The sequence below is a fragment of the Hippocampus guttulatus genome, chromosome 2 (genome assembly GCF_054856545.1).
Source record: "Hippocampus guttulatus isolate MCC_2025c chromosome 2, RoL_Hgut_1.0, whole genome shotgun sequence".
Lineage (NCBI taxonomy): Eukaryota > Metazoa > Chordata > Actinopteri > Syngnathiformes > Syngnathidae > Hippocampus > Hippocampus guttulatus.
Genome location: NC_141262.1, coordinates 23,977,828 through 23,991,808, shown reverse-complemented (window position 1 = coordinate 23,991,808; position 13,981 = coordinate 23,977,828). Strand labels below are relative to the sequence as shown.

The 13,981-nt window shown below is 41.5% G+C and overlaps 1 protein-coding gene across 6 annotated transcripts in view; it reads left to right on the top strand.

Moving 5' to 3' along the window:
• Window positions 1-5,373, top strand: part of LOC147209132 (adhesion G protein-coupled receptor L3) — a 132,067-nt gene extending 126,694 nt beyond the window's left edge. For 2 of the 6 annotated variants that reach the window (XM_086104769.1, XM_086104765.1), the window contains 3 exons: window positions 1,518-1,643; window positions 2,222-2,239; window positions 3,444-5,373. In XM_086104769.1, the coding sequence (XP_085960895.1) occupies window positions 1,518-1,643; window positions 2,222-2,239; window positions 3,444-4,312 (1,013 nt within the window). In that variant the 3' untranslated portion in view covers window positions 4,313-5,373. The remainder of the gene's footprint in view (window positions 1-1,517; window positions 1,644-2,221; window positions 2,240-3,443) is intronic. The other 4 variants (XM_086104764.1, XM_086104766.1, XM_086104767.1 and 1 more) reach the window with 3 other exon arrangements.
• Window positions 5,374-13,981: the final 8,608 nt, after the last annotated feature.

The following is a 13,981-nucleotide window of genomic DNA, read 5'->3' as shown; positions in this document are numbered from 1 at the left end:
CCATCAACAGCTTTTACCCAGTCAACATGACTCCTCCATAAAGATAAAAGCCTCGTCTGAATTATTCACAGAATTTCCGACGAGTCCCTGGAAGGCGGTGGCGGCGCCCCCGCCGAGTATCAAACGTGTCGCCTCGTTCGCAATTGCCCAATTTATGACACAGGGTAAATGCGGTATGTGTCACAAGAAGGGGGTTTGGGATGTAAGGGGGGGGGGGGGGGGCAAGGGGTGCTGTTTGTTCAACGCGACCGTAATTTGGGGGGGTGTCAAGTGGTGACTGCTTTTAAGAAAAAAAAAATCTAAATTTCCAAGAAGCCTAATAAATACTGTGAATGCCAGTAAAGCCTACAATTATTCATTAAGGAACATTTTCAATCAATACGATTCTGCCTTCAATGCTGGCTGACTGAAATCCCTGAAATCAAATTCAACAAAAATAAATCGGTTGCCGACTGATATTGTGAGTTTTTTAAGTTTCGTTTTGTTTTGGGTCCCCCCCCCCCCCCCCAAGTGCTATTGGAATGAACAAGTTTTAATTTTGCATCTGTCTCAACATTTTCCCTGATTGAAGTCGGGCACCTCACAATTTTGTATTTTTGATCCCAAGAAATTGTTTTTTCGAAATAAAAAGCCTGTATTTTCCCCACTGAAATGCAGATATCTTCAAATTCCCCAGTTTTTCCCCGAATCAAAAACACATCGTCACATTTTCCATATTTTCTCCAATGAAAATTTCTTCAAGTTGTCTTCCAATCAAAAGCATTCACAGTGTTGCATATTCACAACTCGGGACTCGCAAATTGAATCAAAGTATTTTGCTGGCGCCATCTTGATACTAAGCGACAATGTTGAAGTCATTTGAGGAGCTCCATTTCGACAAAAGTCATGGCTTTGTCACCATCTTGTGACATCTAGGCAGTTATAACTGTATGTTTCGCCCAATTTTCTGCATTTTTCACCAAATGAAAAGCATGTGTCTTCAGATTTGGCGTGTTTTCCTCCGAAAGTATGTATCTCCAAATGAATGACTCTGAAGGTTAGGAACGACATCTATGGACTTACGTTCATAATGATGATCGCAACGTGCTTTGCGGTTTCATTCCTGTCTTTCTCTTTCTCCTTTTTTTTTTTGTTTAATTTTGTCCCCTGACGTATCTAAAAACGTTACATTAGGACATGACCGAACCTCGCCGTCACTCTTTTTCGCTGCACGGATGCACTAATGGCCAACATTAGTGCTTGGGTTTCATCAGTCGCATTAGCTTTTGTCAGTCCGGTTCTCACACCCCACCACTCCCCTCCACCTTCCCCCGAATCCACCATCTCTCTGTCACATTAATGATCATGTGATCATTTGGATGTTAATGGCTCTCTGCTACATCTGCCCAACTGATATGTGTTTTCTTTCCCTTTCTCTCGCTCTGTCTCAATTTATCCACCCACCTGTACCTGTTCCTGCCCCCCCCCCTTCCCATTCTCCCTTTCCTGTCCTATTCTGTCTTCTCTGGCTGCTGCAGGGGCTATGGCTAACCATCTTATACCTAATGCACTCCTACGTCCTCATGGCACTAACAATCCGTATAATACATTGCTCGGGGAGTCAGCAGTCTATAACAACCCGCTGGGCATGTACAACGCGCAAGGTGTGCTCACTTCTCTTCACTGTTCCAGCTGGAGCAGTGCCTCCACCCCCCTACCTCTCACACCCCCGCAAAAAAAAGAAAATTTAAGAATGTTTGCCTGATTTCATTCTGCCTTTAACATGAAATGCACGGCTGGAGACAACCACACTGTATTCCAATGGCCATTGTTAGCATGCAGCATAAGAACGATCTTGTGTTAGCGCTAGCATAGCATCATCGTCTAATTGTTGATGACAAAATTATTTTAAATTAAATTAGTCATTACTACTGCAACACACTTTCTGCAGTCTAAAATGGCGGCAGACCAGCCAGGACACCTCTTGTGTTGTGTTAGCGCTAGCTTAGCATCGGTGTCCAATCAAAAGCATGTATCTCCAATTGTTTATGTCTCCGTGCATGAACAGGATAGTTTCATTGCCGTTGCGATGCATTGCTTTTGTTGCCGAAAGTTGTGTTAGCGTTAGCATAACATATTTTTCTTTTCGTTTATTTGTTGTTTTTTGTGTTTGTGTATCGATTGATGCTGTGACTGTTTTGCTGATTGTGTGCTCTTCTTCCCTTCATGCTGTCCCTTTAAGAGCCCTACAGAGAGACAAGTATGGGAGTCAAACTAAACATTGCTTATCAAATGTAATTGACTGGCTTTTTACTTCCTTTTCACACCGCGCTTACCAAGTCAGGCAACAAAGGCCCTTTTCAAAATAATTGCACAACACGCATCGGCACATTTAATGGCACGATAGCGGTTGCCAATTCAACACGAAAAATAAGACATCAATATGAACTGACTTGTATTTCTTTTTTTTTTTTGCCTGGATATTGAACAGTCGCCTTTGTTCATGCACTTTGTATTATGTCAACAATGCTGCTAAGATGCTCGTACGGGACAATATGGCGGGTCCAGATTGACTTTTAGTTATTGAGTTTGTGGTTTGTGCTGCTGTGTTGTGCTTGAGCTTTTGTGTGTTTGTCTGTGTTCTCATCCATTCAAACGTAATGACACGAAATACAGTGGAATTTCTGTGGCTAGCATTTCGAGAAAAAAGAAAATCCCATAGAAAGCAAGTGAAGTCTTTTTCCAACCTAAAATGTTTTTACAAGTGAATAGCATGTCAATTTTTGCCAACTTTTTCTACATTGAGAAGCTTGTACTGTAGCAAAAACAATTTTTTTCCAAGTCTTTTTTTCCGCACATTCTTCCAATGAAAATGTTTTTTTGACACTCTCCTCACGTTTTTCTCCCACTAACCAACAAAGCATGTGGTGTTTCTTTTTGGATCTGTCTCCATTAAAAAGCATTTATCTCCACAAACTTTTTTTTTCCTCCAAAAAAGCATCTACAGTATCTGTCAACTGGGTGTTTTCATAAAAAGCATGTCTCCAATTTTTTTGCATGTTTTTCCCCAATGAAAAGCAAAGACCACCGTTTTTTTTCTCCAATGAAAAGAATCTTCTCCAATTTTTACATGTTGCTCTCCAATGGAAAGTATTTTTTTTTTCTCGAATAAAAAGCTCAATATTTCAGTTTTGAGGCAACTCTTCAGTCCAATGTTCAAGGTTCCACTGTATGTAACTGGGTCTCCATATAGGCTTTTAATAGACATACTATGTTTTTTTTTTGTCGCTTCTTGTTTGCAAAAGTGCACTCTACCCAAATGCGTTCAAAGAGCTTTTTCGCTCAGGACAGATTTCAGGCTAAAAGCACCGCGGAATTTGATGGGTGTTATTTGCGCGCCAATTACGTCCCATCAGCCTTTAATATGGCCGCTTTGCTCCCCCCTCCCCCCTCTGTCATTCCAGAGGGAATCCTGAACAATGCCCGGGATACAAGTGTCATGGATACACTACCACTGAATGGTAACCACAGCTACAGCATCGCCAGCGCCGACTACATGAGCGACTGCGTCCAGATCATTGAGCGGGGCTACAACCACAAGGAGACCACCCTGGAGAAGAAGATCCTCAAAGAGTTGGCCTCCAATTACATCCCGTCCTACCTGAACAATTCGGCAGAGCACAACCGCAACCTGGTCAACAAGTTGGTCAACAACGTCAGCAACGGCTCCAAGGAGAGCGGCTACGCGTACGGCTTGCGAGCGGCGATGGGCATCAACCCGGAGCACGGCACCTTCGGCGGCCACCCCGTCGAAGGCCTGGGCTTGGAGTCCAACGTGCCGCTCTTGCCCCAGAGGGCACTCCCCCCGCCGGACCGCTCGCGCGAGCACCCGCACCAGCCGCCGCCCCTCCCGCTGCCCCATCGCCCCTACTCGGCCGCCCCGACCTCATCGTCCCGTCGGCGGATCCCGCAGGAGAACAGCGAGAGCTTCTTCCCCCTGCTCAATGACGAGAACGCCGAGGAGGACGAGGGTTCGCCGCCGCCGCCCGCTCAGCGCCAGAGAGACTCGCTCTACACCAGCTTGCCCATGCTCCCGGGGCTGCCGGCGGACCCCAAGGACGGGGGCGAGGCCAAGAGTCCCGGGGCTAGCTCGGATGACGTGTACTACAAGAGCATGCCCAACCTGGGCTCCGGGAACCACCTCCACCAGCTGCACTCCTACTACCAGCTGGGACGCGGAAGCAGCGACGGCTTCATCGTGCCCCCCAATAAGGATGGCTTGTCCCCGGAGGAGCCCCTCCAGGAGCCCTCGCACTTGGTGACCAGCCTATAGACGGACCGCCGCCAGGTCACATCCTTGTTTTTTGTTTTTTTTCTCCATCAGTCGCCGGCACTTTCTTTTTATTGCCGTGTCTCTGAGACAATGAGGTTTCGTGGTGGAAAAACTGAGGGCCAGCCGAAGACATTTTACCGCCCGCCCCCGCCTCGGATCATCTGGGTGAAAATTTAGAGGATGTAGTCGGACCCAAACAAATCCAAACTATAGACAAGAGACTATTTTATGATACACCTTGACATTTTTTTTTTCCAAGAATTTATTTGGCACATTTTGTTTGCTGAAGAAGTAAAAGCAAGCAAATAACGTGAAAGCATCACTGCTCTTTTCTTTTTGTTACTTATTATAATCATAAAAGGGAGGAAAAATGATTCTATGTAAATGTACAGTTAACTAGCTAAGCTTTTCTTTCGGACGATCAACCCCGTGTCTGTACCTGTGAGCAATTTTTGTTCCCCTGTTCTCATAAAACAAAGAAGAAAAAAAAAAGAATAACATCACGTTATTTGTGAAATCTCTTTGTTGACAGGTCTAGTTTTGGTTTCTTCCCTGCTTTTCAGTGTAGATAGCAAGAGTTCTGTCCCAGTGGTTGTTATGAAAGTGTCCCTCAGAAAAGAGTAGAGAATGGAAGCACTGATGAGTACTAAGGCACTTCTTGTACAATGGTGGCTGTTGTACTTATTAAAAAAAGCTTTTGGAGTGATATCAAAAGATGCTTTTTTTCCCTTGTTTATTTGATTAGAAATAAAGTGGACGGACGCTTACCTTGAGGTAAGTACACCATTTTTTTTAGGTCTCAACAATACCATGGAGAGAAATATCGCCTGTGGTATTTTTTCGATGATGATTGCTCATTGTTAATTTACAAAATGCAATAATGGTCTCATAGAAGAAGTCACAAACATATTTATTCGGATGAAAGACATTATTTGACTAAATGTCTAATATGTTACAGTCTCCTGTTTTAAATGTAACCAACATAAATGAAATATTACTCTGCCTCCAATTTTTACTTTACTTTTTGAAGAAAGTAATGGATTAAAGGTACCTTTTTTGGACCTGTGGTTTGTTTCAAGTCGGTCTTACAATACGAGCTTAGAATGTTTTCAAAATCCACTTCTGTCGGCTTTAGTGACAGCTTGCCGAAAGCTACGTGGGACGTATCCATGCTTCATTAGCAACACTGCTAACACCTGTTGCGGAAGTGATACTTTTTTTTTTCTTTCAAACTGGATGCAGTACTGTATTAAAACTTTCAAAGAGTTGTACCTTTGCACTGATCCACGCTCATATTGTGCCAGCTGTTTTGCACTTTAAACTTTAAAAAAATTTGTTGACAAAGATGTTTTGTTTTTTGGGGCCGGTCTGCCTGTTAGCTTCAAGGCTATCTGAGGAACGCACGGAGAAATCGATAAATTATGTGAGTTCTGATAGTAATGTTGATATGAAGTCGTTATATAATCTCCCAAACTATATCAAGTTGAGTAGTAGTTTGAGATTCATTGTGTAAAATCACAGTTTGGCATTCAAACGTTGGCATAGCATTAGCTGATAGCTATAGCCAGATAGAACTGCTGACAGTGCGCTTTCTTCTTGTTTTTCTTTACCACCATTGTTTAGCCACAGCGCCCACGCCTGGAGGGGTTTTCCAGGACAGACTCACGCCCAAATATGGAGAATGGTCAACGTTACTTCCTGGGTGAGTTTGTGACGTGCCGAAAAAGGTTTTATTTATTTTATTAGAGTTAATGGGAACATAAAATGAAAAAATATAACATCCAAACAGTTTTTCCCCCCTAATGTTTAAAGAATCAACAATATTCATCAAGTAATAACAAATGCAATAAAATGCCATTTTGTGATAAAATATATGAATTAAACGTAATACATTTCATGGATTTATTGTAAATTTTTTTGATGAAATAATTTAAAAATAAAATTTGCCCCTGGGATTACGATCACCATAGAACAGGATTGTTCTTCTCTTTGTTTTGAAACTTCACATCACATACAGTATGTGCCAGTAGAGCTTCAGTCGCTGATGCAATCAAATTATCCAACTTACAAATGCTGCCACAATTCCCACACACTTGGCCCAACCTTTTTCCAGCTATTGATGTCACTCACGAGGGCACGCCCTTTAAAGGCATATGCAACACTGCAATACTACAGCATGCAGATTAATTAAACTTTTTTTAATACAATGCTGTGCTATTTTCTTTTATAAAGAACTTTTTTCCCAGCATTTATTCAAAACATGCAAACAAAATATCGTGATTTTTGGGGGGGGGGGGGGGGTGCTGCAACAAAACAATATATTTTCAAATCATTTCTATTCTTGTGATTTAAGGTACATCTCAAACCTATTATCATGCTCACGACATCATTGCTGGGGTTGAACTTCAATAATTCAATGTGAAACAATGTGTTTTTTTCCAAAAATGAAAATAAGATAATGCTCAGTTCCATTTCATTTCCCTGAAAATAAAAAATTAAGCAGAGGAAAAAAAGGAGGATTCAGCAGCCGCTACCTCGTTCCCATTGGAGCGTTTATCTCCAGCAACACCTGCTCGTAATGGGGCCACACTGGAGCAAAAATGAAATGACACATGTCATACTGTCGGTGGCGGGGGGGCCCCCCACCCCCACCAAATGATGGCGGGAAATCGATAGCCGAGAATGTCTGGTAGAATTCCAAATGTAAGGTGAATCAATGTCATCTTGCCCTTTGTGACTTGGGACAACCTGGAGGGGGGGGGGGGGGAAGACATTAAATACGTATTCTTTTATTTTTTTTATTTGGTGCAGGACAGCATTGATTGGAGGTAGAGCGGTGAAGTTTTCGCACAAGGTCACGGAATACAATGGACACAATGGAATGCTGGGTGAAGAATTGGGTGACTCATCCTTAGTCCATTTTTTCAATATGTTGTGGGGGGGGGGGGGGTAGAGCAAAACTCAATTCATTTTATTTTTGGCATTTTTTTAAAATATGATTGCGGGGGTTTTCGAGAAAAAAAATGCCATCTTAATCAATGTTGGTTTTCTTCACTGACTGTATTTCAAGTGAAAGGCCCAGGCTTGTTTGATAGTGCTTTTGCTGGAGGAAAAACATAATAATTCATGTAAAAAAAAAAAAAAGTCCCGTGGGAATTTCTCAAGAATAAAGTTGTCATTTTCGGCAAATTGGAAGTGTTTTTGGATGGAGACTAAAAGTCAAATTTACAACAGTTGAATTCATTGAACAGAAAAAAAATTTAATTCAAATAAAATCAGCAAAGAGAACCATACTGTAGTGTGTGTGTGTTTGTGTGTGTGTCTGTAATATATTGAAAAATTATTTGTTTTTTTGACAAGTGAAAATAAAGGTGAAAAAGTGGTATTTGTTTTGTAAAACACATGCTAAAATTGTGCTTCAGAAATCAAAATTCTCAATATACAGTAAGTCACATTTTTAAAAATTTCTATGTCTTGATCTTCCAAGACGAAAGTTTGTCATTGGTGTTGGTTTTCATGGCATTGGTGAGCGTCATACGTTTTAGCCCACAGATATCCAACGAGCGGTCTGACGAGTCGCCGGAGTCCCTGTTAGCGGCCAATCAACAAAGATAATCTTTTGAATTAAGAGGAAAGGGGGGAAAAAAAGAAAGGCAGGGTGAACACTTTTGATGTGATAAGCAGCCTTTTGTCTACGCAGGCGATGTTATTTTAATTAAATATATGAACACACGGTCGCGGCCCCGGATGCCGTAGTCTAAATAAAGATAGCATCATCTCATCAAAGACCCCCCATCCTCCACTCCACCACAGCCAATCCCCCCCCCCCACCCCACCCCCTAGAGTGTTTCAAGGGCAGAATTATTTTCTATTAGGGCTCCTCTCTACTGGGATCCAGCCAATTTTCTTTATTATGATAGAATCAGCATATAAGAGATGGGCGCCGGTGATAGCGTGGCGGCAGGACCAGCGGAATGTTAAAACCGCAACTGCTGTCTCTACAGTGGACAATGTAAGCTGTCCTCCTTTACATCGATGGATGACGTCCGCGTTTTTTCCGAGCCATTCGTGACCTTGCCTCTGTCCATTCTGGCTTCTTTCAAGAGAAAACGTGACATGAGGATGTGGGATCAAATTATTATTATCTTTGAGGTTTTATTAGATTTGTTCATATATACTGTACGTGTATGTGTATATATATATGTATATATGTATGTGTGTGTGTATATATATACACAGGTATATATATATATATATATATATATATATATATATATATATATATACAGTATATACCTGTACATACAGTATATATAAAAAATGTGTGTGTGTGGTGTGTATACTGTATGCGTAAATGCATGTATATGCATATATGTGAGTGTAAATGCATGTTGCTGATCGTTGCCACGACAAAAGCTTGTTACTCCAGTGTGGTGAGGACTTGGAAAACACACCAGTAAAAATGATTAAAACACGGCCATGAAGAAATACGAGCGTCGACGTGGTGAGGCAACGGCTGATCTCGTCAGCGAGGCTGATGAATTATGGTGTTCTCGTTGCAGACTTCATATTTTTAGAGCCTGATAAATCTCCCAAGTAAATTTTATGACAATTACATGAACTGAAGCCAGGAAACGACACATTGAAATAGCAGCCCCCGCATTAAAATGTCATACAGAAAAAGGAGAGCGAGACGAGTATTTAAATATTGAACAAAATATGCGGTCTTTTGGAAATTCCAATCCATTTAGAATACAATGTACATGAGTTGCAAAAAATGTGCCCATTTTTTGGTGTTCTTTCTCCCCTGAGATGGTCCAATACCCAGACTAAAAGGAAAGTAGTAAATTGTGTCAAGGAAATGGGTTCATGTGATGCATCTCAGCTGTGTGATGATATTTTGGGGGAGGAGCTAAGTTTTGCCCGGGTTGGTATGGAGAGTCTTCGCCACACATGCCTAAATTTGCTCGTGCACTTTTCAGAATATGAAAGAATCCGTTCTATATTTTAAAGCGAAATGTTGTCAAATGAAATAACTTAATGAAGTTTGGACTTTATTGATGGTTTTAACTGTCACAATCGGCAATTATAAATTATTCACGTTCTTTCAGGAGTTTGCTTCACTACTTTCCTGTAAGCCTTTCTAATATTTATTTATATGTTTTTCCACACGTTTCAGCGTTACACAGAGACTTTAAGTCGTTGAACTTGTGCCTCCCACCAAGCCTTCACTTTCTCATTGGAAATAAATTCAGTGGATTTATGGCCGCTCGGTGAGGCACATGAAAAAAGAAAAATAGTGCCGCAACATGCCAAAGGGCAGGAACCAATCCAAAAAAAAAAAGTTGGTCTGAAATGTGCTCTGCCATTAGATAGAAATGTCATCGCGTGCTTCGTGGTCAATCATTTCCATTGAATGACGATGCGAGAGAAGTTTTCCTCTCCGTTAATGAAGCAAGAAAACACTCTATTGACCTGAAGCAATTACCTTTAGCGCAATCCTCAATCGATACACATGGTGGATAGCTTTGCTATCGCTGGCATTGATTTATTCCCCCCCTGCTTCCCCCCAAAAAATCAAATAGTGGTATGATTTTGACAAAGGTCTGGGTGAAAATAAGATTTCTTTCTCAAACGATTTTTGCACTATTTCATGCACCCTGTAAGTTGAAAACCTGATCAGCTGTCCACTCTCTTTCATAACACAGTTTGAGCTTGAGTTTAAGTCCTGAAAGAACTCACTTCAGTGAGAATCAAAGGATGAACGGCTGTGTTTTTTATTTTTTATTTTTTTGCGGGGTGGGGTTAAAATGTTATCATTGTCATGCCACCACAGCTGTTTTTATGGGAAAAATGCTCCCATAAGTCGCATTTTTAAACCAAGTCTTGTGAATATCAAAATATGATTTTTTTTAAAAATGTCTTCTTTTATCTTATAATACCACCACAGAAGTGTTCTGTAAGTTTATAGAGGATCGTGCTCATTAGTATGTTTTAGTGTCATCTTAGTATATGTTATGTTTTCATTTCCAGTCGTATTTTCTTTTAGTTTTCTTTTTTGTTATGGATGCCCGATGACCTTGTAAGATCCGCATTCCCGATACGGACGGAGGGTGCGCCAAATGAAAGCTTTGCACAGGAAATTGAACTGTCAGCCAGATTGACCGGGGCTGAAATCATCCCACCCTCCGCCCCCCCCCCCATCCCACAAAAGTAAAAAAAGAAATAATATAATAATAATAATAATAATGCATTTTATTTAAAAGTGCCTTTCATGCCACCCAAGGACACTGTACAGACAATAAGAAAATGCAATGTAAAAATTAGTAAACGAGATATTATATAAAAACAGGACATAAAATCATAAAATCATAAAAACATAGGAAATGGAAGAGCTATGTGTTGTAGGCAATCCTGAACAGGTGTGTTTTTAGACGGGACTTGAAAGTGGAAAGAGGTGTGCAGTTTTGGAGGTCCGGAGGTAGGTTGTTCCAGAGCTTTGGAGCAGCGTGACTGAAGGCTCTGGCTCCCATGGTGCTCAGTCGGGCAGGGGGCACTGACAGGCGGAGGGAGGACGAGGATCTGAGGGAGCGAGAGGGGAAATGCACCTGGAGACGGTCGGATAGGTAAGGAGGGGCCAGGTTGTGGATGGCCATATATGTATATAGAAGCAGTTTGTAATTGATGCGATGTTGAACAGGGAGCCAGTGGAGCTGTTGGAGAACGGGGGTGATGTGCTGCTGGGAAGATGTTTTTGTGATGATGCGAGCAGAGGCGTTTTGAACCAGCTGGATTTTATGAAGGGACTTTTGAGGTAGGCCGAAGAGGAGAGCGTTGCAGTAATCAAGGCGGGATGTGACAAGACTGTGGACAAGAATAGCAGTGGTGCGGGGGGTGAGGGAAGGGCGAAGTCTGGTAATATTGCGGAGGTGGAAATAACCAGTGCGGGTGATGGTGTTGATATGTGAGTGGAAGGTGAGCATGCTATCCAGGATGACACCCAGACTCTTAACCTGGGGGGAGGGGGACACTAGGGAGCTGTCAATGTTGAAGGAAAAACTGTTTACTTTGGATAAAGTGGATTTGGTGCCAAGAAGGAGGACTTCAGTTTTATTAACATTATAATATATATATATATATATATATATATATATAGATCGGCATTGATTTTCTTTCGGGCCAAGTGTCTGCTTGTGAAAATGTCAGACTTAATAGCCGTTTGGCTCCATGAAACAAATTCTTACAGATGCCTTCTTGGTCCAATTTTTTTGTTTTTAACTTTTGATGCTAACCGCGGTGGATATTCCGCTATAGTTTCAGCGAATTTAATTGAAGCCCAACGAAGCAGGTCAGTACGACTCTGAAAACAAATTAGAGGTTGGTCCATGATAAAGTTTTTACTTATTCACTGTCTGTTTCTTACTGACATTTTTGGTAGATATGACAAATTTGATACGAAGCTTTTAATATTCAAAATGTTTGCAGTTCACCGATGTGGAGGCCCCCTCTTCCCAGGCGTATATTCATAAACTGCACTGGAATTGCAACAAACTTTTTGAAGGTCTGGCGTGTCAACCCATGACAACCCTCCGCCGTGACCTTCAAGTATCTCTTCAGGTTTGGCTTTCAGTCAAATACACCTCACTTTCATCTAACTCAGAGCAATGAGCCCGGAGATGGCGAAGACCTATTTCCACTGACAACCTCCACTCTTCTTCTTTCTTTTTTTTTTTTTTGATGTGCTATTGTGCACATTTGTTATGTTCTCTCCTGGGAGGACCGAAACAAGACGACTACTGGGGCGTTTTGACGACGCACCCCTCGGAGCAGATCACATAGCGCAGCTCTAAAATGGCCTTGTCTTGACTGCAATTTCAGTGAACAAATGGTCCGGCCAGAACCATCGCGCTCGTTCTCTGACACTTTGGCGTATTACCCGAGGTCGATCCAAGTTGTGACGCGTTTATCCTGAAGCACGACGTCTTTTATCTCAACAAACGCTAACGCGATACGATCCTCGACATATGTAGAGGACTAATGAGAAGACCTACTTTGAAAATGAACGACACCTTTTTTTTTGTTGTTGTCGAATAGCTCGCATCCTGCCACCACTCCTCATTTCTCTTCATGTATGAGTAATTTGGTGAAGGGTTAAGGGAAAAAAAATTATAGCAGAAGAAAAATGGACTCCAGTGGACACCTGCTGGTCGCTTTTACATTGCCCTTAATTTACAAAATGACACTATTTTTCCAAAATGACAAAGATTTTGTCTGGATTTTATTCAATGGTCAAGCAACGATTTGAACATTCAGCGGATGGACGTGTCATCTAGAATTTTCATTTGTGACGTATGTCACCAGCAAAGAGGTGCATTAAGTGCATTGGCAGTTGCATTTGAATCAGATGTAGGACAGAGAAGCATCTGCAAAAACAACATGAGGAAATATGTCATTGTCAAAAAAAAAACGTCATAATTGAAACATAATACACCATTTTGTTTTAATTTCCAAAATAGCCGTTCTTATTTTCATTTGAAACGAAATATTTTAAATCAAAAGTACAAAATTGTTACAAGTGCCATCATAAATTTTGAAATACAGTAATCCCTTGTTTATTGCGGGGGTTATGTAATATATAGGGAAATCCGTGAAGTAGTGAACTTTATTTTTTTTAGTTATTATACAATACTTAACTATATGTACAATGAAATCAAAGACCAAAACCTGTTTTCAGGCCCAATTACAAAAAAAAAAAAAACGTTTTCAACAAGTAACTATAATAGTTTTTGGAAATACTGTCCTGTCGACACGTGTCGCCACCGACAGGTTCTGATTTAAAGAGTTATAAGTATTAAAAAACGGCACTAAAAAAAATCAGTGAAACAGCGAACCCGCGGAAAATGAACCGCGTTAGAGCGAGGGATCACTGTATACAGCAACTCACAAATAGACACACATTTTTGAGAAATGAGAGTCTTGATATTGGTGGGATAAAAATCGTATTTACCGTATTTTTCACATTATAAGGCGCTTCGGAGTATCAGGCGCACTTTATGAACAGCCAAGGGGGGGTTGGGGGGGTTGTTTTTTGCGCCTGTAATGGCAGCATTTTTCACAGCCCCGTTTTGTTCAACAGAAATGTCGGTGCTGTTGGACAGTCTGCGGCTGGATGGATGAATGGCTTGTGGAGCCGATGATGAGAAGAAAAGAGCGTCAGCGCAGAGTGCAGATGCGTATGTGGAACTGAGAGTCGCCGCTTGGAATTGAAGCGGATTTACATGGGACTGGAGATGTGAGCCAAGCTATTTTTTTCCCCCAATAGACGCTACAGCTTCTTGTTTACTTTCAAACTTAGCTTGTAGCAGACATCTGCAACGTTTCAGCATGACGTCTGGTGATCCACTGGTAAAAGGACACTTTGATTCTCTCTCCTCTTTCATCTCGGACTGCTTCAAACACCAAAGTGTGTGCAGAAAAAGTGTTTCAGATTGCATGACTTTCTGTGTCTTATGTGTTGTAGTATTTTGTTATTTTATGTGAACTGTTCTGTTGATGGCAGCGCGGGTACCCGCAGCGGCTTGTCTCTCTCCTGGGGTTGAGAGGAAAGAAATTTCACCTGTGCTGTCCGTTGCACATAGAGCATATTTGACAATAAATTTGACTCGACCT